Raw genomic sequence first — 27,383 nt, forward strand, 5'->3', positions numbered from 1 at the left:
GCCAGGAGCTCGAGAGAGAGGGGGGATGGAACAGAAAGGAGGGGACCGTTTACTTCACCCGAGCATACCTCTTCCCTGCCTCCGAGTTCGGGCAAGTTGTGGGTAGTAGTTCGGCGAGCTCGGCGGCGGCGGCGGCGGCGGCGGCTTTGCTTTTTGGCAGGCTCTGCGTTGGTGTTGCTCACCTCTGTACTGTCAGGAATGGTATGCACAGGAAGCAACTCGGGCTGTTGGTGATGGCAGCGGACAGAGGGGTTCTGCTTAGAGTCTGTAGCTAGGATCTCGAACTGGTTCTCCAGAAGTGGGGATTCGAACTTCGATTGTTGGGGTGACGTAGACCTGGCGAGCTGGGGTCCTCCCGACATGAGTGCCCGCAGCGAGATCGGAGTGGTTGGTCTTTCTTTTCCGCTATAGGAGGAGGCTTGGCTCTTAGGGCGGTTCTGGGAAGCCTCTCCTTGGCGAGAAGGACGTTCATCCTGGCGGCGAGACCAAGCTTGTCGTGAGGCTGGGTGCCGAGGAGGGAGATGAGGTTGAAGCTGAGGCTGAAGCTGAGACAACTGAGGGAATTGCTGCTAATAGAGATACTAAGAGACTTGGTGCAGCACTTGTTGCTGGCAGAGCTGGTGTTGCTGAAGCTGCTGTACTTGGGCTTGCATGGCCTGCATGCACTGCATCAAATCATCGAGTTGGTTCTGGCTGGTCGCCAGAGGGACAACAATTGGTTCAGCAAAGGTAGTCTCAATAGAGAGGGGAAGGGGAACACTCACAGGCGCCACTGCTCGTGGTACGTTCAGGCTAGGGACTCCGTCCACCGAGAGGGGAATGGTGAACTGCCCAATGCAGACCACGGAGACCTGGAGTTGTTCCCTAGCGATGTCCATCTCCATGCTACGTCCGGCATTGCTTGAAGAAGCCAGGGGTGCTAAGTTTTCAAAAAAGAAGGAACTGTGAAAGTTTAGAGGAAGGCTTTTAGTAGCGTTCCCACAGACGGCGCCAAATGATGGTGTGCAATCCGGTCACTCCTACCTGGCACTTGCGTGGCTCCTGAAAGGTACCTGAGATGGAGAAGATGAGGAATCCCCGGGGGCTTGCCCGGTGGGAACACTCCGACGCTTAAGTTAGAGTTCTGTGAAAGATGCAAAGAGAGGAAGAAAGCTAAGAGTGCAGATAGCGCGAGTATCAAAAAGTTACCTCTGTCCTTTGAGATTGGGCTACTTATAACAGAACTCTAACGAATCAGTCCCACCTGTCTCTGACAAGGCGGGTATAACCGCCACTGTCGTCCTGTCACAACCGTTACAGCCAAGGCTGAGGTGTCACGTGTGGGGCCGTCCTTGCAGGGTACTTACCTGTCAGGTGTAAGACACCTTCTAAAGGTGCCAGGCACGACACTATCTGACGAGAGACGTGGTTGTAGTCTCTAGGTTCGTCGGGTACGGTGGTCGGGCAAGAGTCCTTCCTGTGATGTGCCGAATTGCTCTTCTGCGAGCTACCTTGTACCGAGCTACCCTGCAAGTGGCGAGTTGCCTATGGCAAGCTACACCGAGCTGTTTGGCCCAAGGTGTCTCTACTTCGGGGGTATCTAAAGGCGTATCGTGGTGTTCCTGTTTGGGAGTGGCCTAAAATCCATTGGGAGGAGCTCGGGCATTAGGAAAGGTCAGAGGGCCCTAAGCTAAGAGGTAGCTCGGAGTACCTCAGCCTTGGGAAGGAGGTGCAAGCTTGGTGGCTATCGGTGAGTAGCCCAACCCGCCGAGTTGCCAAACTAAACTCGGTGAGCCCTTCCCACCGAGTTGCGGTTGTGCTTGCTGTGCTGTCACGCTGAGTCATCGCTTGAGCAAGGTCATTCCCACGTGCACCTATGCTACGAGGTCAGGCCAAATCTCCCTCCATCAGCGCCGTCTATGGGAAAAGAAAGCAAATTAACAAGTCCCCGAGCACCACAATTCAAAATGGTACGAAGAACGAGAAATACCCAAAACCTCGTAACCAATGAACAGTTCTAGGTCATACTTGACCGTCTGGAATATTTGACACAATGAGTTGAGCAAAACCTCCCCCAGGCAGGAGGTCGCCCCCAATGTGATCGCCCCACCGGGGAGTCAACGCAGCCAGGGCAGCACGGGTCCCCCACCCAGTCGGCCCCCTGCGTCGGCCATGCACAATAGGTCAAGCCCTCAAAAGTTAGGAGCAGTCGCCCGGCCGACCCACGCTCCAGCACTTTCATGCCTCTTGACCGAAGGGAGGATAATTCCGGACCCCTCAACCGGAGAGGGGGAACTCTAGACCTCCCAGCAGAAGAGAGGAAGAACCAGGACAGTCGGAGGACAGCCACTAACCCTCTGAGCAACATCACCGACGCCGGAGGGCCGACCCAAGCGACGAAGGCGGGTGGCGAGACCGCACCAACGCTCACCCCAGAGCCGAGGGCTGGCGCCGAGCCTATTCCCCTCACGTCATGGACCTCTGAAACATCCTGAACGATCGTCGCGCCAGGCGCGAGGCGCGCGGCCTCAGCTTTGAGCACTCTGGTATCCGTGTCAAATACCCTTGCACCCATGAAGGTCGGGACGGTGCCCAGGTCAGGCCCGACCCCATGTATGCCGACCTCCGAGCCGAGCTCGGTGCAGTCAAGGCTAAACTCAAGCAGGTCAAGGAGGGCCAAACCGACACCTCGGCTGGACAAAGCTCTTGCCAAGGCAGAATAGATGCTTTCTCCCCAGATATTATCGCCGAGCCTCTACCCCCGAACTTCAAGGCCCCTGCCTTGGAGATGTATGATGGGAACTCTAACCCGGATGACCACCTGGAGAGCTTCAGGGCACTCATGATCCTATATGGGTACTCTGATGCCTTGACGAGCCGAACTTTCTAGGCAACATTCAAGGCAGCTACCCGACGATTTTCAAGCCTCCCACCCCGACCCACCAATTCGTGGGAACAATTTTCTAGCTTGTTCCTCTCACACTTTATCAGCAGCCGACGTCCTGAAAAGAGCGTTGTCTCGCTGATGACTATCAAGCAGAAGCGAGGAGAAAGCCTGCGGTCATACATTGACCGCTTCAAGAAAGAAGAACCGGAGGTCCGTGACCTCGACCCCCTAGTCTCCATGCATGCTGCTATCAGCGGACTCCTACCCAGCTCGGCCCTAAAATGCTTTGTGGCCACGAGCCAACCAAAGACGAAGTTGGAGTTCTTGGAAAGGGCCCAAAAATACATTACAGTTGAGGAGGCCTCAACTACGGACGCCCAGGAGAGGGGCATGGAGCATCGGGAAGAAGCCCTCGAGAAGAAGAGGAAGAGCGGTGACCAGAACCGTAATAGCAATAGAAAGCCTTCGGCCTCGGCCTTGGCCTAAAACCAATATATGCCACTCAACTCTACCCGCACACAAATTCTGATGCAAATCGGGCAGCAAAAATTTATGAAGTGGCCTAAGAAGTTGAAGAAGAACCCCTATTGGGAGAATCCTTAGAAGTACTGCAAGTTTCACCGAGGCAAAGGCCACGACATTGAGGACTGTTACGATCTCAAGAACGAGATAGAGTCCCCCATTCGTCGGGGGCACCTCAAGCAATACGCTGGGGCCGAGGCTGGCACCTCATCCCCTCAGCAGCAGCAGCAGGCGTCATTGACGTCATAGTGGCAGCTGAATGTCTAGGGGTCAGCCCTCAAGAAGTTGAAACGAGAAGACCTCTCCTTCATGAACGAGGACCTAAAGGGAGTAGCAATCCCCCATGATGACGCATTGGTGGTTTTGGTCGTCATTGCAAACTTCGTAGTCAAGAGGATCCTTGTAGACAACGGCTCCTCCGTTGACATCTTCTTCTATGAAGCCTTTGAGAAGATGAAGATAGCTCCAAAGCACCTTCAGCCAGTAGATGCCCCACTTGTCAGCTTCTTCGACAGCATCGTCAAGCCAGAGGGCAAGATCTCCCTACCAGTCACGATAGGGACGGAGCCCCAACAGGTGACAAGGATGACAAAATTCATGGTCGTGAAGATCAGCTCACCCTACAATGCTATTATCGGATGGTCGACCTCAACACACTCTGGACAGCCATCTCTTCCTACCACCTCGCCCTGAAGTTCCCCACCGAGCACGGCTTCGGAGTCGTTCGTGGGAATCGGCATGCTGCCCGCCAGTGTTATGTGGCAACATTGAAGGGAAAGAGCAAAGAGACCCTGCCACTTGAGGGCCTCGACCTCAGAGAGGAGCCAGCAAACCAAGGCCAACCGGCTGAGAACCTCATCTCGGTTCCCCTAGACGAAGACGAGCCTGATAAGACTGTCCGCGTCGGGTCCAATCTTCCCCCTAAAGACCTTCCGAACTAGCTGAGTGTGGACACGTGTCTAGACTAGTTCGGCAGAAGAAGAGGAACTTTGCGCCGGAGCATTGGAAGGCCATAGAGGAGGAACTTGAAAAGTTACTCGATGCCAGCTTCATCCGAGAGACCTTAATCGAGCCTATCCCAAGGACAGTTTTCCTTTGCCAATCATAGACCGCCTCGTCGATTCCACTGCAGATACAATCAAATAAAGATGCATCCAGATGATGAAGAGAAGACCTTGTTCATCACAAAGCATGGCACATACTACTATCGTGTGATGCCTTTCGGCCTCAAGAATGCTTGAGCCACTTATCAGCGCCTTGTCAACAAAGTGTTCAAAAACCAGAAGGGGAAGAACGTCGAAGCCTATATGGATGATATGGTAGTAAAGAGCCTGAAGGCCGAGGCCCACGTCTCAGACCTAGCCGAGACCTTCAACACCTTGCAGAGGTATAATATGAAGCTCAACCCCAGCAAGTGTGCCTTCGACGTTACAACGGGCAAGTTCCTAGGCTACATCGTCACTCAGAGAAGCATTGAGATTAATCCAGAAAACATACAAGCCATCCTAGACATGGCTCCCCCACAGACGGTGAAGGAGACCCAAAAACTCACCGGTCGGATAGCTGCCCTCAATCGCTTCATGTCAAAATCAGCAAACCGTTGTCTGCCCTTCTTCCGTGCCATCAAGAAGTTGAAGGAGTTCCGATGGATGGAAGAATGTCAGCATGCCTTCGATGAGCTCAAGGCCTACCTCGCCTCGCCTCCCCTCCTTGCCCAGTCGGCTGAAGGAGAAACCCTATATTTGTACCTTTTGGCCAGAGATGAAGCAGTCAGTTCAGTTCTCATCATGGACGATAGTGTGCAGAAGCCAATTTACTACATCATCAAGGTTCTCTACGACGTCGAAACCAGGTACCCTACGACACAGAAGCAGAAATCGGCCAACCAGCACTCCGAGTCGAAGATAAAGGTAGCCAATAAGGGTAGCCGCCTACCAGCAGCGTGTGGCCCGCTACTACAACTCCAGGGTAAAAGAAAGGTATTATCAAGAAGGAGACCTAGTCCTCACAAAGGTAATGGTCCCAAAACCCAGAGTAGGGAAGTTGTGCCCCAACTGGGAAGGCCCCTACAGAATCAAGCGGCCCCGACACCTTCCACTTGGAGCGCCTAGATGGAAGACCTATACCTAGGACTTGGAACTTGGAAAACCTTCGGATGTACTACCAATGATTGTAATATCTTTTGAAATCGATGGGAAAATGAAGTAAAGTTCCTCTTCGCCTCAATATTCAATGCATGTACCTACTAAGTTCTGATAACTCTTCGGCCCCGCGACTAGCAGGGGCGTATAGCCTCCTCTGAGGACCATATCCCCTCACTGGACCGACGCCAAGACTTAAGGAATAAGTAGTGAACACCCTAGCTAAAAACATAACACGTCAAAACAAACCAGGATGGTCAAGGCCCTACGTGCCTCAATGCCCCGTCTCTGCAGCAACTAACCTCCTGAACCCTCACACCCGGTGCTGCCAGCAAAAGAAGCCGGCCTCCTCCGAGCACGGTGCCCGACCTCGTCAAGACAAGTACATGGGAGTGCGGGAGCCAGGTGAGGCCTAGTTCAGCTTAGGCCCCGCAGAGCCAGACAAGCCACAACTCTGTCTCGGCCACCCCTCAACATGGCAAGCCACCTTGGCCTCGCTAAGCCTAGTACGTGGGGGTATGGGAGCCAGGTGAGTCCCAGCTTAGCCTCGGCCCCACTCTACTTCGAGAGGTCACCTTGCTATATACTTAAGTACAAATAAAGGGAAGAGAGCCAGGCGAGACCCATGCTCCACTTCGACCTCTCCCCATCACAAGCGTCTTCGAGAGGTCACCTTGCTATATACTTAAGTACAAATAAAGGGAAGAGAGCCAGGCGAGACCCATGCTCCACTTCGACCTCTCCCCATCACAAGCGTCTTTGGCCTTGCCTAAGTGAATGCCTAAAAGGGTGTTAGGCCAGATAAGCCCCGGCTCTGTTGAGGCTTCACTATGCTTCTGACGTGCAAAGTAAAACAAACTAAAGGGAACTACACTGGTCCTACTCTGCGGTTACCCTTTGGAGGGGCAAGGACCCTTCAACAACGAAGCAAAAGCACAAAGTGCAACAAAAACAAGAAAGAAAAAGCAACACAAGGAATAGCAATGCAGCAAAAACACAAGCACACCAAACATCAAAAAATGTCCACCGAGATCCATTCATTTTAAGTATTCCTTCGGCTTTACAAAAAGTCTCATGGCCCCTCAGGTCGAATACATGTGCATGTACAAAAAAAAGAGAGAAAAAGAAAAGGGGAGGAAGCCCAGTTTAAGCTTCGCCGCCAGCTGCAGGGAATGCAGAGTTGGCAGCCTCTTCAGGAGTATCGGGAATCACCTGCAGAGACTCAACATTGAAATCTGAAAGCACCGCTAGGAGTTCCTTCTTGGTGTCCTCAATGCCATCCAAGTAAGCCCCGGAAGCAACCTCGACCAGCTCGTTGGCCCGCTTTTCTACTTCCTAAACCCTATTCTTAGCACCCGTTGCCTTCTCCTCAGCCTTGGTAGCCCTCTACGCTGCCTCCTCGGCCCTCTTCTCTACTTCGGTTGCCCACTTGTTCGCCTCTGCCTGATGAAGACGCCGCTCGGCCTCGAACATAAGGCTCTCAACCCGAGCTCTCTCCATCTCTTCCTTGGCGAGGAGGTTCTGCATCTCCTTCAGCTTCTCCTCGGTGACCTGTTGCATCTCCCTCTTCTTCTCCACAGCATGGGCAATCGTCTGCTGAAGCTTCTCCTTCTCCACCTCCAGCTTGTCCATGTTGGCCAGGTCAACTTAAACCGGTCCCCTAGACCAACGTAGTGAAGGCAGACCTGCGATGAAATAAAGCAGTCAACACAAAAAAGGGGGAGAAAGAGAAAGAGAGATCCGTTCCCAAGATAACAAGGCCCCACTCACCAAGGCTGGGCCAACCCCCTTGTTGCAGATGGAGTCCCCCTCACGGACCTCCCAATGGGGATGGAAGATCTGGTCGAACCACTAGGCGAGCTCCTCTAGAGGCGTAGGGCTAAGAAGGGTCCCATCCGCTCACTATACGGCCTCCCAAAGGCATCATCCGTAGAACTTGTGCCGCGGACAGTCTTCTTCTATGGTTGGCCCTCTACGGGCCCCTCAGCCATCCTCTTCCGGCCCCGGCTGGTCTTCTTGGCCTCCTCAGCAGGCCTTCTTAACCCTTCGACCAGTTGTAGTGGCACTTGCTCCTCGCACCCCAGTTGGGCCTCCTCGGTGGGCCCCTTCCCCTTCATGACATTCTAGGAGGTGGCCCCCTTAGTGGGAGCCAAAGAAGAAGCCCCCTTGGTGAGGGCCTACGTCTTCGTCCCCTTGGAGGGGACCTGTCAAGCCGAACCCCCCTCCACCGGGGGTGGCGCCTTCTCCTTCGAGGCGAGAGCATCCCCGGTGGCCCTCTAAGGGGTCTGAGCACCGGTCTTCGCCCACTCCTCCTGCATAGCATGGGCATGCTCCACTCTAGTCTTTCGGGCATCCATCGTTAGATCTGCAAGCAAGGTAATGGTTAGTACCATTATATAAGAGCGAAAGACAAGGAAGACGCGGAAAAAGATAGCATGGCCCGTCCTACCGAGGGGGGCATGGCTGAGCCCCGCGAAAACTAATGGCATCTCCTCCTCCACCAAGGGTTGGGCTCGGACTCTCCCCAAGTTGAGTAGCCGCGCGAGATCGTCACTCTCCTCACTAGTAAGTAAGGGGAAACACTTCTCCGCAGACAAATGGGGTTCTCCCCACCTTGAAGAACTGGGAGCTGAGTTCACCTGAAGAATGAAGACGCTTAGAGGAAAAATGACAAGAATTCTGCCATCGAAGCCGCTATTTAAGAAGAGTGAATTGCCTAGATCTCTCGAGATCCAACGACTGATAAGCCACCGCATCCACAACGCATCGCGTGACGACCACCCTCGGAAGACGAAACGGCGCACTGGTAATGGCTCAGATTATCACAGATTAAACGGATAAGGAGCACCTCCGCACCTGCAATCCAGTCGCGCTGCACCCCTGAGCGCTCACCCTCGGAAGACGGAATGATGCTCAAGACAGACCAGCGAAGCCACCCAAAGCAACCCGCCAATCTGAGTAACATGTTCTCATGAATGAGTTTATCGGTTCGAATAGAGAGCCATCTCGCACATGGATCCTGGGGCCTCCCCGGCTTCACGTGTCCTCGGGCAAAACAGCCCTTGGCTCCCTCTAGTCCTCGGCCCAACTCGTGAAGATGAACCAGGCAGAGATGCCGGAAATGACGCCACTGCAGGGAACACCTCGGTTGTCGGGCCCACTGGCTCTCACCATTACCACTCTCTTCGATCGAAGCCGAATTATTCTCCTTGGCCTCGAGAGTGGGGTGCAAATGGTGTGGGGTGACCCAACCCAACCCATTCGAGGCTGGGAGGCCCAACCACGAGCACCATAGTAGGGAACGAGATCCGCTACAGCAGGGGTTACCCTGCCCCCCTTCGTACGGAACCAACCACAGCGCTATCACATGGTCCTGCCAGAACCGCTGACAGCCCCCGTACGACTCCCATCTCAGGCGTTCATCTGCACCTACCTCCAGGTAGGTCAAGTATAAATAGGGGTGCCCCCCTCCAGGTAGGGGAGAGTTTTTTACAATTGGAATCATATAACTATTGCCTTGATTGCTCTAGCCTAGCCTCCAGGATTCTCTCTCTCTCTCTCTCCTCTCTTCTCGTACCCTATACTAACTTGACCGTTGGAGACTCCGCCTCAGGTTCTCACCCGGGGTCCTCTGACGAGCTCTTGTCTTCCAACAGAGATCGGATATCTACCTCCAGCTTCTACCATACTCGGAGACCACTCCGCCTCGGCCTCGGCAGCATCCCCTCCGAGCCCTCAAAGCCTTTAACATGCCTCCAGAGCTCAGGGACAAAATTACCTTGTTGTCCTCGGCCATTCCGAGAAGCAACAAGGCTCATTCGCTTTTCGGTAAGTTACTTATCCAGTTAGATAAGTTTTTCTTGGGAAACATTTACCCAAGTAAGTGTATTTATCCATAAAATTTCTTAAACTACTCTTATGGTTTAGCTAATTGACTAAGTGTACCCTTACTATTTGAAAATTGGCAAATACTATCCCTACTATTTTTGACAATTGACTAACTCTATTCTTACTGTAACCTCCATAAAAAATAATGCAAAATGCCTAAACTACCCTTTGAAGTTCAGATGTTATTGCCGCTAGGTGGAATTACAACGGGTAAAATTCTACTCTACCTCCTCTCTCCAATAGTTTCTACTCAACCCACCCACTGTTGGGTGAAGTTATAGGGAAGTGTCGTCGCCGTCGCCCACAGGAAGAAGAGAGAGAGGTCGGAGTTCAAATGTTGTCGCCATTGCCCAGAGGAAGAAGAGAGAGATCGGAGTTCAGAGTACAGATGTTGTCATCGTCGCCTAGAGGAAGAAGAGAGAGAGAGAGAGATCAAAGTTCAAATGTTGTCATCGTCACCCAAAGGAAGAAGAGAGAGAGAGAGAGAGGTTGGAGTTCAGATGTTGCCGTCGTCGCCCAGATGATGAAGAGAGAGATTGGAGTTTAGATGTTGTCATCGTCGCCCAGAGGAAGAAGAGAGAGATCAGAGTTCAGATGTTGTCGTCACCCAAAGGAAGAAGACCAGTTTTATTTTTAAAACAAAAACAACTGCCACGTCATAAAAAGCAATATAATTTTACTGAAGTGGGCAGTTGATTTTTGTTTTAAAAATAAACCTAACCATGTTGTCAAACACCCCCTTAATCTTTATCCAACCCAATCCTCCACAAGACATCCTTCACCTTGGCCCAACAAGATGAAATAGGATTGGTGGGGGTTGGTTTCCACTTATATGTACTAGTAAAAGGGTATTTCCATGTACATGACAATTATAGAAGTGATGGTGAATGATGATGATATTTGAAGATTAGGAAAAAAATGTGTTTTTTTCTAGTTATTTATGGGCAAATCTCTTAAAAGTATCACTAAGTTTAAGGAAATTGAATTACTCACCCCTATTGTTTAGGAACTGTCTTAAAATTTACCCAAGTTTTCTCACAATTGAATAAATCCTCATGTAGTTAGCATTCTTTAGGTTGTGCTTGGTTTGAAGGAAAAAGTAGGGAAAGGAAGGAAAAGGTAGGGAAACCTTTACAAACCTTGTATGGGGTTCCCTGCCTTTCCCTTCCTTTCCCTACCTTTTCCTTCAAACCAAAAAGAGCCTTAATGTAGAGATGGGAAAGATAATTGTCACGTGTGATAGGGAGGATTTAGTCAATTGTTAAAAAACTTGAGGGTACTTTAAGACAATTTCTAAACATTAGGAATAAAGTCAATTTCATAAAACTTAGGGTAATTTAAGAGATTTGCCCTTTTGTTATTTTGTTATAGAGGACAATATTTTATTTACTTATTCATGAGGAATCTAATCTGGTTTACCTCTCACACTAATGGCCGAGGTGTATGGTTTCCTCTTTCAAAACAAAAAACAACCAATACTATGGGCTTGTTTGGCGCGACTTTTTGGGAAAATCTTCTGGTAGTTCTGACATGCAAAAGATGCATTGAGATTTTGCATGAAAATCCAAGCAGCCCGAAGCACGTTTGGTAGATGCGCGTCTTTTCACATGAGATTAAAATGCAAAAGACCAAGAAGCTTCATTTGGAGTTTTCCGAAACCAGCCCAAAATGTGGCTTCTCGCATATTTTCGACGTTTCGCCTTTTGACGGTTAGATCTTCTACGCACCAAACAGAAATAGACCGAAAATTGGTCTTCATGGATTGTAAACAGCCAAAAGACCACGTGGAAAGGCGCACCAACAGGCCCTATATTATGTGCTGATGTGACAACTATTTTTTATTTTCAAAAGCACATATTTAAACTCACCTACAATCAATTCAGTTTTTGTTTTTATTATAAAACAAATCACCCATTCATTTAGATGGTTTATGGTAGGGTTTTTTTCAAGACAAACTTCTATCAGCCATGTGCAGCCATGCACAACATCTCCAATGAATGGCAACATGCAAGTATGCATGTTCTGATTGGTGGTTGTAAGTATTGGGAAATTGGTGTGAGGAGTAAATCCAGATTATTTCTTGTTTGGTTGACTGGTTGGAAATATAAAGTGGATGCAACTCTTTACCCCAATTCAACTATGATACCGGAAAGACATCATATCAGAAAAATTTACAGCCAATCAACCATCATCACAAAAGAAGTGACCAATGATGTGCTTTGATTGGTCAAGCAAATCTCTTTTTGTACCATGTCCTTCTGATATCATAAATTTTCTCTTTCACCTAAAATCAAGGTTCAAATTATCGAAAACACCAAGTGTGTCGAAAAGGCAATTTTAAGATACCTATCGAGATACACCTTGGATATGCATGCGTATCGGAGAAAAACTAAGATACGCATATATAAGTTTGGAAACACTATAAATACTTTAATAAATCATAAAAATACATCCACAACACTAAATATAAGACCACAATGAGGTGTATATACATTAAATTAATATATTTTATTGATTTTACGAAGAAATATATTATAGTTAATTATAATTTCATTAAAAATCCTATGCTTAACTATAATTTATAAATTATAATTCTTAAGTTTTAATGTTTTATGGGATGGGAAAAATCCAACTATCTTGTCCAACCACAAAACATGCATTGGCACAACTTCTAAGTGAAAATATAATTAACAATTATTTATTTCCAAAAATTATAAAAAATAAGTAAACATCATATAATATATTAAAAAATAGTTATTAAAGAACAAATTTCAATTGCTTTGTGGATATGATAGATCATCTATAAAATTATAATATATTCAAATTGTGATAAAATGATAAAATATAATTAATTAATTATTTATTTTTTAATTCTAAAAAATAAAAAAAATAATTTTCAATTGGTCAGTGGATATATTAGATCATTCATAGAATTAAAATATATTCAATTTTTGTGATCAAATGATAAAATATAATTAATTATTATTTATTTTTTTAATTCTAAAAATAAAAATAAAAAATAAAAAATATATTAAAGAAGAAATTTCAATTGCTCTATGGATATGATAGATAAATCCATAGATCTAAAACCGATTAGTCTTTATAGGCAAAGAAAAAAATTATATTTTCAAATTTTTTGTTAATATATATTTTCCCCAAATATCTTCATGAAATTTCCATAAATCTACAGATAACACAAAAAAAAAATTGTGATTTTGAATGTAAGAAATGTAGATCAACATACATTTAAACATTCAAGTAAAAAAAAGAAATCACAAGATATTATAAAATATTGAAAAATTTTACCTATTTTTTCCATATTTTTTCAAATTTGAAAAATCTTCAAAAAAATTAACGATTCACACTTGTTTCTTGCAAATCGATCAATCTAGGAATGAGGTTTGGAGTTTTAGAATCATTTTGAGGTGAAAGAAGCTTGCTTTCTCCCTTTATTTTTTTCAATTTTTTGTCGTATCTTTTTCGTCAATATGCCCCGATACACCCCCTATACGGGTCTAATATGCATGAAAAAAGACGAGACACCCGATTTCCCTACATATCCCGTATCTGTTTTTCAAAGATACAATACGATATGCCCCGTATCAGGCGTATTGTATCAAAATTTTAAACCTTGCCTAAAATCACTTTTCCAAAAAACAAAAAAAGTCTTTTTTCACACTTCTTATTAGTAGGCATGAGTTTGCATCTTGTGAACCCCTAGGTTCATTGGGAGTGTGAACCCGCCAACCAAAGGCGACCACGTCAGAATTTTGAAAAAGGAATAACTTTAATGGGTGTCCAGCCGTTATCTGAACAAACCCGGTTGAACCACCCACAAAAAAAACCCAAAAATCTGAAACAAGGCTTCTTTCAAAGTTGTAAGGTCATTCAAACTCTCCTCCCCATCTCTTGTCCTCATTTCATCAGAGTCCTGACAACCGTGACTGTGGAACAATGACCGTGATTGTAGAACAACGACAAGAACTCCAGTATTCCAACAGGTACCCTCAAGGACGGAGCTAGGAAATTTTTATAAGGGGAGCCAAAACCTAAATGAATGTGTGTGGGGGGGGGGAATAAATATGGATGGACCCATAGGGGGGCCAACCATTGAGGTGGAGAGTGGGGGAAGGGAAATTTTACATAAAAAAACTGTATTACAGTGGGGACTTTTTGAACTATGGAAGGGCCATGGCTCCGCCCACGGTATTCTCCCTTCCTCTTCTTCTAATGTTATTTTTGCTCTTCTCTTCTCAACTGATCGAAGATCCCTTAGCAGCTACACCGGCGGTTAGTAGTCATCGGAACAAATGTATATTGATAATATAGCTTATATCAGCTATAAATAATGGCTGATTGCATGCTTGGTATTAATAATTTAGTACTTCAATAAATGAACAAGTTGTGCTTGAATGAGATACAAATATTCACTGAAACTATGCTTGATGATAAGGTGAATTTTCTAATGGAGTCTTTTTTTTCTTTGATTTTATCTTATAGCTTGGATTGAGTTGTCTTTTGTTGGGTGTTGTTAGTAAAAACTACTAAGGAGTTTCAAAATCTGAATCATCTGGGATGAATCAAGCAGTGTCCCCTATAATGGATCAAGCAATCAGGAGTTTCAAAATACTTGACCCGGTTGTTGGGAGTCTGAACGGATCAAGCAATCACAGACGAAGTTCAACAATGTAGTTTGAACATTGAAATTGCAGGCTAATTTCCTACTTGTACTTTGAAGTTGCAAGTTACCTTTGTTCCAATGACTACTGACCACTGGCGTGAGCTGCTAAAGGATCTTTGATATGTTGAGAAGAGAAGAGAAAAAATAACATTAGAAGAAGAAGAAGAAGAAGAAGGGAAAGTATCCACTGGAATGCCCAAATTCTTGTTGTCGTTCCACAGTCAAAGACTTGGTGAGTGGCCGATGGGATGCTCAAATTAGGGCTCGCAGGAGGTGAGGTCAAGAGATGGGGAGGAGAGTTCGAATGGTCTTGAAACTTTGAAAGAAGCCCTGTTTTGGATTTTTGTCTTTTTGCGGGTGGTTCGACTGGCATGGTGTTTGGAAGCGTGGGCGCTTTTTGGGACCGATTTTCAAGAAAAAACGCCCATGCTTCCAAGACTCATTTTTCACAAAAAAACGCTTCTGCCACGCAGGCAGTGAGCAACACTATTCTGTTTGGTAAGGTGATTTTCATCACCATTTTTCATGTATGTGCTGACAGGTAAGCACCACATAGGATACACACATCAGCCAACCGTTAGGGGAAACGGTTCACCTGGATAGTATTGCAAACATCCCCTGGATTTTGTTCAGCTAACAGCTGAGAACCTATTAAAGTTATTCATTTTTTGAAATTGTCAATGTGGTTGCCTCTGGTTGGTGGATTCACGCTCCCCATGAACCCATGGGTTCACAGGATGAGAACTCTAGAGGCATTTTCAATGTGATGCTTAGTGGCATCCATGTGTCTTCAAATGGGAATAAATAGAAATAAACAAGAACTTGAGTGTTTGCACTGGATTCAGCTTTTTCTCTTTAACTTTTAGGTGGGCTAATACCAAAAACCACCTTAAAGTTGGGTTGGGCTGCCCAAGGCATCAACCATGGTTTTGGAGTTGATCATTGGTCATTGCAGCCCTCCTTAGCTGTTTTGCAAATTAGGGGCCTTCTTTTTCTGGATTTTGAGAGGGGGAAAGTTGACCAAGAATCCTAAGTTCTTTTTTCAGATTTATGTGGGAACCAAGGAAAGTTTATTTTCCTGGTGGGTAAATAACTTTCTCACCTTGGGGGAAAGTTGCCAACACTTGTAATAATGGAACAAAAATGCCCCTTGTAATAATGGATTTTTATGATTGAAATGGTCATTGCATTACACTTACATGGGAAACAAAAAAACATGGGTTACCTGGGTAAATCTTTCCTGGGAAACACTTATAGGTAAGTGCATTTACCAGGTAAGTAACTTACCGAAAAGCGAATGGGGCCTTAGAATGCCCGGGGCTGGAAGCTCCGGCCAATGTAGGGTTTCAAGAGGGGATAAATGTACACAGCCTTACCCCTGCACATACACAATTACCGAAAAGTGAACGGGGCCTTAGAGTGCCCAGGGCTGGAGGCTCCCCCGCCAATGTAGGGTTTGGGGAGGGGATAAATGTACACAGCCTTACCCCTGCACATATTGGTTGTCCAAGCAAATTTAAACTCTTGTTTTATTTTCTTTTGTTTTCTAGAAAAAAGAAAAAAAGAATGCTGCTGCCCCACTACAAATCAGTCTGTTTCTGGCCAACCCTTTACTCAAATCAGTCTGTTTCCGGCATTATAGTCCAATCCTTTTCTCACCACCTACTACAATCAATTCAGTTATTTTTTATTAAATTACCCATTCATTTAGATGGTATTTGGTATTTGATATTGGAGCCATTTTTTCAAGAGAAACCGCCATGTCTCATTTAGATGCTTCAAGCTGTTTCTTATGAGATTGGTGTGAGGAGAGCAAATGCAGATTATTTCTTGTTTGGTTGATTAGTGGGGATGCATTTGCTCCAAGAGATTGCCAATGCGGGGTCTGGGGAGGGACATAGTTTCCAAAACAAATTTAAACCCCTGCACATACTCGCACTTCATCTTCATAAAGGAACAAGTATTGTTTGAAAAAAAAAAAAAAGCAGATAAAAAAAGGTGACATTATTATCCAAGTATGTATGTTCACACAGAAAGTAAAATAGACAAATTATTTTTGGCAACAAAAGACACCAACCAAGACTTGACTTCCCCCAGGGCAACTTTTGTTGCACATTTTGCACACACCCCCCTTGGAAAGACTCGAATTCACATAAGTTAGTCACTGTTGTGGTTAATTATTGACCCCATGACCTGCTAGAGGCTGGTCTCTAATAGAAACTGAGCTGGTTCAGATCTTGCTGCATAACCAAACTTATGTGTACTGTATTTCCTGTGCACCCCCGTGAGCTTCCCACATCCTGCTTTTTGATGGAAAGCCACCATCAGTTTGGAACATTCCCTGAAAACCACACACAAGAAATAACAATCACTAAACCTCATCCATCTATTGACCTCTCTACCATAAAACATGGTTAAAAGAAACAACAATCACTACTCACAGGAGCTGATCTTCTGAATAACTGGTATGCCATTCGCTGGTTTTATTCCAGTGCTTAAACCTATTAACTGTACACTGAGCAGTGTATATTGCAGCAGCAGCTAACAGGGATGGTGGGAACTTGAGCATTTCGTACTCAACCAGAGAAAGCTCAATCATGAAGAATGAGAGAAGCTCAAGCTGCCACAGAATCACATGAAGATTAATTTGCTAAAACCAATGTGCAATATACTCTCTCATTCATGGAAAAAGATCTACTAGCTCCTACCTTCTTGTCAGATTGAGCTGCCTTAAGGAACCTCCTCATGAATACATATGGGGTAGGAACAGACAAATTGAACTGTAATGTGTTGACCATTAGTCTCTCCTGTAAGCATCAGAAATAGAATTATTTAATGTAGTGGAATTAAACCAGAATGCTAAAGCTGCTCTGTAGTCTGTATGGATAGGGGAAAAGACAGAAACAAACTTACCATCTCAAGAACCTCCTTCCTTGTGTAGGCCTTGTCTGATATCAAAATCAGATCCTCCACAACAGGAACAGAAACTTCCTCGTACTTACAGGCCAAGAGCATGGCCGTCACCCCAACCAACTGAAGTTTCTTTCTCACCACCGTTTGCCGTTCTAAGAATCTGTCTATGAGATTGATAGTAAGGAATAGCGTTTCGTCCATGAGTTCAAACTTGTAGTGCACCTGTTCATTTGGTTTGTGTTTATCAGTAACCATGTCTACTATTTGGGAGTAACTGATACTCTCTACTTCTACCAACAACATCTGTACCTCGATTAGCCAGTCAACGAGTATTGCTCTCATCTTCTCATTGATGTCGAACTGCTTTTCCATGTAATTTGGTGAGACACAACTGCAACTCTGCATAGAAAAAAAGTTTTACTTGGTCAATTCTCACACTTGTCTACTGGGATTTCTACATCAGCTCTACTAGCAACTGATCCTCCAAAAAGTTTGATTTTTTATTACAATTGGAGGTGAGGAGATATGAGGGTTCACCTCAGTTTTTCTGTAGTAAGCATAGATATCTCCAATGTAGTCAACAACTGCAAGTGGGTTCTTCTTATCACAGTCGTCGATATCCATCACGGCCTCCTCAGTCTCTATATCTTCCATTTCAACTTCCTCCTACAACATAATATAGTGTCAAAGTTCAATCTTCCATGGTCAAAAACCCATTTCAGAAGGAGATAATGTCTGCAGTAAATACCATGCGATCAATTTCTTCTAGCATTGCTTCTGTGTGCTTCACAAACATTGGAACAGGGAAATCATTATTCCCCTTGTAGTCATCCACATCTATGATGGTACAGTCTTCCGAAACACTTGGATTCACAACTGAGGGGATTGGGTTCTTAACCTCCTTTAAAATTAAAAAACGAAAACAGAGAAAATGATCAACCAAAGCAAAAAAAGAACAATGATGAATCATGCTTTCTGTTTCCTGGTGTATTAAGAATGTACCTCGGGGCAAGGCTGCTGCTTGTTGGCCATCTGTGCAGCAAATTTCCTGAACAAAATCAAAAGCCAATTATAAGAAATTCGCCAATGACATGTGATGAAGAAGCTACTTTTCTTTTTAACCCAGTAGAAATCAAAGAAAGGATTAATTCCTGACCTTGTAATTGGTCGATGAACTGGAATGACCGGATTCTTATCACAGGTTGCATGTTTTCTGGGAGACAGAGAAGATCAAATTAGAAAGATCAAACTAGGAAAAAGACTGGATTTCGATTAATGGTAATTGGATTCAGAGAAAAGCCTAGATGGAACTTGAGATGGGCTTAAGAAATTACTCTGCTAGGCCTCTCTTGTTGACTGCGCAAGGGTAAGGTGGACCTCCAACTAAATTTCGATTGATAGTGCTCAAAGCCCTCCTGTTGTGTCCGATCTCTGGGACAAACTTCCCTCCCCCCATCCGAAGACCACCTTTAATAAAGAAAATGGAAGCCCAAAAGTAAAAAATAAAATTTCAATTGTTTGTTCTCTCTCTTAGGCTCTCGAAAAGGAAAAAAAAATATAAACAAAGAAAAATAAAAACAGAAATGTAATAAAATATGATGGAATTACCTTGAAAATTTGCTGGTCTTAAAACACCAGGATTGTTCTCATCTGATCCACCCATTTTGATTATCTACAAGAACAATGACAACAAGAAATGATGCGATTCAATCACCTTCAAAAAATCCAAGAAACTTAAAAGAAAACCTAGATAAAGATTATCAAAAGTTCAAAACCCCTCGGTCTACGAAACCCAGGTCAAGAAAAAAAACAGAAAATAATTAATCTAGGACGAAATTCAACAACGAAAGCCCAGATCATAAAATAAAAAAAAAAGGCAATCCACCGACCTACAGGAAACCCCCAAAATAACTTTCGATCTTGATCGGTGCGAGTTCCGGCGGCGAACGCCGTTAATCTGACCGTACTTCCACACTCCAAAGAAGAGAGAGACTACAGAGAGAACTCCATTTAGAGGAACAATGGAGGCATTTATTTTTCAAGTCTCTTCTCTTCTTCCTGGCTCCTTAGGTTTTGGCTAAGAAAACGAAAATGAATATCGGAACACAGACGAAAATGACGGATATATGTCTGCACATGCATGCTCTTTTTTTAAAAACAACGGCTAGTGAATGATGTCCGTTGGATTGTGAGATGGAAAAGTCACGTTGGTCCCTATTGTCTCAACTCTCAACGGTTACCTAGCATGTGCTTTCAAAATTTTGAGTTCTCTCTTCCACTGAGTTCGTTGGGTTAAAAGTTAGGTTACAACTGGGTTAGGGTTCTCGATTTCTATGCTTTTTCTCCGAGTGGGATGCGCTCTTCGCCACTTCAGCATTTAGGCGCCGAGTTCAGATCTCCTGCTACCAATACTGTTCCAACAAGTCATCACAGTCGCACACAGGGAAATGTTCCCAGTGTTGTGTTGGGAGCGCTTTCCTACGCGTCCATTGCCACGTTGCAACTTTTTTCCATTTGTCGATCTCCCTTTTGATCCTCTTTACTCTTTAGTGAATTAGTGCTGTTGGCCACTGTTGGGCCATAAATGCAAACGAACTAGAGTTAACGTTCCACTAATAATATATGAATTGTCCAGAAGGCCCAAGATAATTTTTCTCCCCGTTCTGCCCTTTTTTAGAGAATGCTTAGCCCAAAATAGGGGTCTCAATTGGACGGATTTGGTTCGATTCGATTCGATTCGGTCCAATTATGAATCAGGTCCAATCCAATCAGATGAATATTTTGAAGCATTTTAGAGCGGTTCAATTTGAACCATCCTATCTGTTCAAATTAATTTTAATTTAGATTGATTCCAATCCAAGTCCATTGAATCAGATATTGGTTTAATCTAACCTAATTCAATATAAATTAATCAGGTCCAATCCAATTCGATAAATAAACTATTATGATTTTACTTGTCCAATCCAAAGCCGATCCATTTAACACCCCAAAATTCAACCCACTAAATTTCTTTGGTAGGCCGATCCAAGACTACCAGCTTTGATCAGACGGTTGAACGGTTCGATCGTGGGATTTTATTTGTAAATCGAGAGGAGATACACTCTGAAATTATTTTAATAATTTTTCAGACATTAAGAGGTTGGCAGTGGCAGTTCCAGGAGGGCAGTAGCAGTGTAGCACGCAGTTTCTTGAAGAAGCCGTTGGACATTTGTCCCGTTTTATAGCATGATGATGGGAGGAAGAGGATAATTTGACTTTTCTTAGGACTCGAGGAATGAGTTTACACTCATCTTTTGGATTTATCTTTTATTTTTTCTCATCTCAAATCGCAATGATTCCTGAATCTCATACTGACCACGTCGTACTGTCGTAGACGACGAACCGTTCATCTATGGGGCAGTGGGCCACTGGGCCTCCTCCGTCCCTGAAACTAGGGATGATTTAGGAATGCAAACGAATCGGATCGGATCGGGTATATTTATATTCGATCCGATCCGATCTCACAACAGTTAATTCGAATTCAAACCCGTTAGATATCCGAATCTGATCAGATCCCATTTAATTATTATAAAATTTAACGAATTATTTATTAAAAAAGGCACAACTGTCTATACAAATAGAAAACAAAAAATACAAGGATTCTTTTTCAATTATTTTTTTCTGGATCGGATATGGTGATCCAAATTCGATTTGAGTCTTAATTGGATTTATTATTTGACCCAACTTCATCTGAAAATTCGAGCGGGGAGGAGCTTATCTGAATTCGACAAAATAGGATCATATTCGAATTTGGATTGGATGATGAACTCATGATCTAGTTCACTTGCACCCCACGTCCAGTTCCAAATTCTTATAATTGATCCCTACCTAGTTGTTCCAAGGTCTAGGATTTATTCTATACAAACTGATTAAGAGAATCAGCTTTTGGTTGGCGTTTATGGAACTGTACCTAGCCTTAGCCTTAGAACCAAACTTGATTGACTCTTGTAAAACCAGCCTTTGTGGAATAGAAATTAACTAGCTTTAGAATTGAACATGTCTTAAAATAAATTCCAAAATATTTTGAGGATGTGAATAAATGAATCCAAATATTCATGGTTACAAAGATCATGGTCTCACCTATTGAGCCACATTAGTGAATTGGTAGTTTTTCTTGAATCTAGGTCCTATTGGTTTTTCAAGAGGCAAGTTCAGTTACCCATGTTCCTGTTTGTAAATTATCCTTAAGTGGAAAAGTTAATTACTTACCAAGGAGATGGGGTCAGTAATACCTAAGAAAAATAACTATATTGCAGGGCCCATAGCCTATCGAAAAAAGAACATATGAAAGTTTGTTAGCAGGATGTTCCCGCTAACCAACTTCCCCCCTCCTATTTAATTAAAAACAAACTAGACCTTAATATCCAAATGTACATAATAAGCAATATAAATCTATAAAGCTTAGCATAGTAGTACAAGTTGGGTGGGTTAGGCAAGGTTTATGGTCAACCCAGGGCTAAACCTAAGATTTAGGCCTAAGGCTTGAGCCCAAGGTCAAACCCGACCTTCCCAACTCAAGCCCAACCTGCATAGTAATTTGATTCACTTGGGTTGGGGTTGGGTTGGCCAATGAACCCACTCTAAAATTACACATGTATGTATGCATTCATGCAAATAAGTGTGCATATATGTATGTAAAATGTATACAAATCCGCTTGTATATATGTATTGTATGAATGTGTATATTCGGGTTAGGCTTGAGCCAGGTTCGGCCTACCTAAGGGCAAGGCCTGGGCCCTACTTGAAAAATAAAAAAGCTCAAAGTCTTGGGCCCAAACTCAACCCATGTAAAATTTTAGACTGCACCAGTCCAGACTCGAGTTAGACCCACCCAGGTTGCACCCCAAGTAAAGCTAATATTTACAAAATTTAAATTATAATGAAAAGCTTTCAACTATATATTATGACACCCTATATATGAAAATAAATCAATAATTAACATATATATAATGTTTTAAACTAATTTTCATTCAATTATTATTAATGAATAATAATAATAACAATAATAATAATAATAAGATAGGTTTTTGATGTAGCACGATCCGATCACTCCTAGCTGGCACTCATGTGACTCCTACAAGATACCTGAGATGAAGAAGAAGAAGAATCCCCGGGGGCTTACCCGGCGGGAACACTCCGATGCTTAAGTTAGTACTTTGTAGGAGAAGCAAGGAGAAGACGAAAGCTAAGAGTGCAGATAGCGCCTTATCACTATACTCGAGAGATTATAGGTCTCAAGAAGAAGTTTCTCTTCTGCCCTGAGGACTTTTATAGGGGCGTCCATGCCAGGTCGGGCATAACCCTCACTGGGCTCCTGCCATAGCCATTACCTGCCAGGGCTGCGTAGGTGGCCGTTGTGACGTACTTCTTGCCCGGGTGAGTGACACGTCTCCCAAGTGGCAAGCACGCCTCCGCCTGGTGAGAGACGTGGACATAGACTGTCGAAAGGACAGGGACTGGGCAGTCAGTAAGGGACATAGCGCAGTCTGATCGGTACGGCCTGTCAAATAGAAGCTTCTTGAGGAATTCTCACACGGCTCATTCGCGAGCTACTTTGTAGCGAGCTCGGAATACTTTAGGATTACCCTTAATTGAATTGGTCCTTGGGATGACTTGTTTGCTTGGGAGCTCGGGCGAGCTAGTTCCCCTAGCTCGCGAGCTAAAATTGCCTCGGAGTATCCCTTCAAAGGTAGCTCGGGAACCCGGAGCTTGCGTTGTGGCGGGCTCCTCCTTTTGTGAGCTACAATGTAGCGAGCTGCTTTATGGGCCCGTCACTTGGTCGCACCAGGCTACAATGCTGAGTTGTCGCTCGTGCTGAGTCAGTGTCCACGTGTCACCGTTTCATAGGTCAGGTCAAATCGTCCTCCATCAATTGCCCCCCATTCCTTGAGCTAAGAGCATTGCCTTAACGCGAGGAGTTCATGAAGCGTGATGGACTGATTTGACCGGAATTCAAACTTGATTGACTACTCACATTAAATGCATTCGCGGGAATCAAGAGATTTTCTGACTTTCTTGACTCTTCGGATTTCGAAAACGTGCTGAAGTGGCTCTTAACTCCGGACGTCGTGCGTCCGCCACTACCTTAAACGTGGAAGACGTGCCACCAATCACCTTCAGTTTTCAGAAGCGTGCGGTCAGTGCGCCTGCGAGCCGTTGGATCTGCTTTGATCTAGGCCATCAAGCTTAGATCGGGGGGAGCTTGGGAGCATGTCCCAGAGGCTCGGGAGGCCTCCGGTGATGTAGCATCTACTTCTCGGGGGAGGGAGCTTGACACTTTTGGCCCTTCCTCCATGACAGCGAAGAGACTCAGGTCTCTAATCCGCTACTTTCACCTCCCTGGGGACCTGGCCTACAGCCTCCCCATTGGCAACTTCCCTTGGGAGCATGGTCCCAATGACATAGTTATCTTCCAGGAACAGCTCGAGGCTGGCCTGCATCTCCCCTTGCACCCCTTGATAGTGGAGGTGCTAAACCATTTTAACGTCACCATCGATCAGCTTCATCCCAACGCCATTCAGAACAAGGTTGGGACTATATCTTTGTGTTATGAGTATTGTCTTCCCTTGAACCTTGATATTTTTGCCTCTATTCTTTGTATAAAAAATGCTACTCCTGGGGTTCCACCGGAGAGGCGCTTTTACTACCTCTCTCCCCGCCGCGGCTATAAGCACTTGTACGACCTACCGAATAAGATTCCCGCCTGGAAGCGGGATTACTTTGTGGTCCGTAACCTCGAGGGGTGGCCCTTCCCAACTTCTTGGAGGGGCGCCATCCAGGACCTCGGGGCCAAGCTGGACCCCGAAACTCAGAAAACGATGCTGTCCTGGGCATCGGTAGGCTTCCCCTATTCAGATTACTTGGCCGAGGAGAAGCTCGTGCAGGCCGGTCTGAGCCCGGGTAGGTTGTCCCTTTAGGTCGAATGGTTTTTGTCACGACATTGTGTTCATATGCATATATATATTTCATTCTTACTGAACTAACACTGATTTCTTCTTGGCAGCCATCATGTCTAGTATCGATTCGCGCCGCCTTCTCTCAAGCAACCAGAGGCGCAAAGTGAAGAGGTCGCACCCCGACCGGACTCCCCCGCGGGGGGCACTGAGTTAGGATCTGCCGAGCTGATTTTATCCTCCCCTCCGCCTGAGATCCCAGCACCTCCACCCGAGGGAACTAGTGGGGCTGGTCTTGGAGGGGACGAGCTCCCTCAACAGGGGGCATCTCCCTGTAACCCCCTCCAGCCATACCCTTACCCTCTATTCCCAGTGGGGAACTGGGAAGGGTTGAACGACTACCTCGTGGCTCGCCGAAGGAGCCGGAAGGCGATTAACAACAACGAGGTCGCTCATTGGGGAAATATGGAGCCCGGGGACCTCATCGCGTTCGCCTCCTCCCACTGCATGGTGGTAAGTGATTCTTTCCTTTCTTCTTCTCTCATTTTACTTCCTTTCACTATCCTCTGATCTTCTTTTCTGTTGGCAGGTGAATATCGCCATCCATGTCATGGCTCTCCAGACGCGCGTCCACCGCGTCAACGCCCTCGACCAGTGGGCTACTAATAAGAAGTTCCAGGGCGAGCTCGACCAGATCCGGGGTGAGCTCCATCACACTCGCAAGGGGAGTGAGTCTCAAGAGCTGCTCGTCCGTGACTAGAAGTCTCAAATTGCCCGGCATTCTGAAGAGAGCGCGCGTTACAGGGAGGAGTCATCGAGGGTCGCGGCGGAGAGGGAGCTCCTCCGGCAGCAGGTGCGGGACTTGGAGTCCACTCTTCTAGATCGGACATGAAACTTTGACAAGATGGTGGAGGCTGAACGAGAGAAAGCGGTCTGGGATTTCAGAGACTCCCTGGAATGCCACGACCTCCAGGTGGAATATGGCTTGAGTTCGTACCGCTCTGGGTTTAAGCTCTGCCGGTGGTTGGATCGGAAGAAATTCTCCGGGCTCAACCTCGACGGCATCACTACGAAGGGCCTGTCTCCTGAGAGGGCGGATCAAGCGGAGGAAGAGGAGCCTGACTCCCCCGAGGATGAGGATGAGGAGGCGGATCCCTGAGGTGGTGTTTTTCCAGACTTCTGGTGGCTCCCGGGTGCCATAAACCCGGTCATTCAAAGGTCTTTGGTTGGGCGGTTGTACCCTGTGATTGTCAAACTTTCCCAAGCTGTTTAGCTCGGTTATTGCATTGTCATTTTTCTCTCCCTTTTTTTTTGAAATGGTAATGAAAGTTCTCCCTTTTTCTTCCAAGTATGATGTGCTCTCTTTATCTTTGCTAAGGCGATCTCAACACCCAAGCTATTAGAGCTACATACCCGAAGTAGGACTCCTCGATAATCGTTATCTCGAACTGTCCCTTAAATCATTTAAGGCATCTCTATGGTGCACGGTGAATGATTACCACGTGTGCCCGAACTATACGCTCGTCGGTTATTCTCAAGTTTGATCATCATACTATAACGAGCTATGCTTAGCGGGGTTTAAGCCCGAGCTGTTTATGCTTCGCATACTTTACCTTCATCATCGAAATGGCTAAGTCTTTCTTGAGGCCGAGGTGTTGGTCAGCTCGGCACTTGAAGTTCGCCCATGTCATGGAGACGACTGGGTCTTATTGCGCTGAGGTCGTGTTAGCTCGGCATTTTGGTCCATAGGCTTTGGGAGTGACTTATATAGTCCACTCTTGGAGTTCGCACATGCCATAAAGGCGACTGGGTCCTATTGCGCCGAGGTCATGTTAGCTCGGCATCTTGGCCCTTAGGCTCTGGGAGTGTCTTGTGGCCTACTCAATTCTTACAGATAGTATTGTCTTAAGTTGACAATATTCCATGCCCAAGTTGACAATATTCCTACCAACCTCGTACGTTCCTTCCCCGAGCACTCGTTTCACTCGGTAAGGTCATTCCCAGTTGGACCCGAGCTTGCCAACGCCAGGCTCAGGTACCATAACTTTGCGAAGGACCAGGTCGCCGACGCGGAGGTTCCGTTTCTTGACCCTGGTGTTATAGTACCGAGCTACTCTTTGCTGGTAAGCTGCGGTCCTGATGTACGCGAGGTCTCCTACTTCGTCGAGTAGATCGAGGTTGGTACGGAGCTCATCTTCATTCGTCCGGTCACTATATGCTTCTAGTCACAGGGTAGGGACTTCGATCTCTGCGGGATAACTGCTTCGGTGTCGTAGGTGAGGTTGAAGGGAGCTTCTCCCGTGGCGGTCTTCTCCGTGGTTCGGTAGGCCGATAGAACACTAGGCAGCTCATCTGCCCACAACTCTTTAGCCTGGTCCAGTCGTGCTTTCAGTCCTCGAAGGATAGCTCTGTTCGTGACTTCTAGCTGACCGTTTGCTTGAGGGTGTGCGACTAAAGTAAAATTCTATCGGATTCCCATGTCTTGGCACCAGTCTTGGAATTTGATGTCCTCGAACTGCTTGCCGTTGTTAGAAATCAATACCCGAGATAACCCGAAGCGGCACACGATGTTCTTCCAAAAGAAGTTTTGGACGTTCCGGGCTGTGATCGTTACAAGGGGCTTAGCTTCTACCCACTTTGTGAAGTAGTCCACTGCTACTACTAAGAACTTCCTCCCACCCATTGCTGGCGGGAATGGCCCGCGTAGATCAATGCCCCACTATGCGAAGGGCCACGAGCTGGTGAGACACTTGAGGTCGACAGCGGGTTGGTGGTGAATATTGGCGTGTCTCTGGCATTTGTCACATTTTCTAACGAGCTCAATAGCATTTGCCTTCATTGTTGGCCAATAATACCCCTATCGAAGTGCCTTCTGGGCGAGGGCCCTGCCCCCCAGGTGCCCACCGCACAACCCCTCATGAGTGTCGTGGAGTACGAGCTCAGCTTCGGTAGGTCGCAAGCAACGCAGGTAGGGGAGCGTGTAGGATCTCCGGTATAGCCGTTCGTCTATTTTGACGTATTTGGCTGCCTGGCAATGCACCCTTATGGCTGCATTGCGATCTGCAGGGAGGGTCCCGTGTAGCAAGAAGCTCGCGAGCGGGTCCATCCATCTCGACTCTGGTTGAACGACGGGAGCGACCTCCTCTGCCCCCCCCCCCCGAGAAAGCTAGGTCGAGGCAGGTCCTCTATGTACACGGTTATCATGGTGATGTCGCTGGCGCTGGCTAATTTGGATAGGGCGTCGGCCTCAGCATTCTCCGACCGAGGCATTTGCCTAATAAAGTGTGACTGGAAGTTGAGCAGGGCTTCTCTGACCTTGGCTAAGTAGGCGACCGTGGTTGGCTCGCGAGCTTTGTACTCGCTAGTGACCTGGTTGACCACGAGCTGGGAGTCGCTGCAGATAACGATGTGCTTGACTTTTACTTCTCTGGCTAGAGCTA

General features: G+C 46.0%; 1 protein-coding gene across 1 annotated transcript; it reads right to left on the minus strand.

The window, feature by feature from the left end:
* Positions 1–16,064: 16,064 nt before the first annotated feature.
* LOC104587119 (G2/mitotic-specific cyclin-2-like) lies at positions 16,065–19,137 on the minus strand. Its single transcript, XM_010244585.3, has 12 exons — positions 18,901–19,137; positions 18,620–18,683; positions 18,346–18,478; positions 18,168–18,224; positions 18,014–18,059; positions 17,760–17,912; positions 17,549–17,677; positions 17,321–17,410; positions 17,012–17,233; positions 16,807–16,905; positions 16,540–16,718; positions 16,065–16,439 (listed from the first exon to the last, which is right to left on the minus strand). Exons 2-12 carry the CDS (start codon positions 18,672–18,674, stop codon positions 16,295–16,297), a joined length of 1,308 nt encoding a protein of 435 aa, XP_010242887.1. The 5' UTR covers positions 18,675–18,683; positions 18,901–19,137; the 3' UTR covers positions 16,065–16,294.
* Between the last annotated feature and the right edge of the window lie 8,246 nt (positions 19,138–27,383).

The sequence above is a fragment of the Nelumbo nucifera genome, chromosome 6 (assembly GCF_055504915.1).
Source record: "Nelumbo nucifera cultivar China Antique chromosome 6, China Antique-T2T, whole genome shotgun sequence".
Classification (NCBI taxonomy): domain Eukaryota; kingdom Viridiplantae; phylum Streptophyta; class Magnoliopsida; order Proteales; family Nelumbonaceae; genus Nelumbo; species Nelumbo nucifera.

Coding starts and splice junctions, on each gene's coding strand:
- LOC104587119 (XM_010244585.3), bottom strand. CDS start 18,674: ATGGGTGGATCAGATGAGAACAATCCTGGTGTTTTAAGACCAGCAAAT. Junction 18,479..18,619: donor AAGACCAGCAAATTTTCAAG/GTAATTCCATCA, acceptor TCTTTATTAAAG/GTGGTCTTCGGATGGGGGGA. Junction 17,678..17,759: donor TAGAAGAAATTGATCGCATG/GTATTTACTGCA, acceptor ATTATGTTGTAG/GAGGAAGTTGAAATGGAAGA.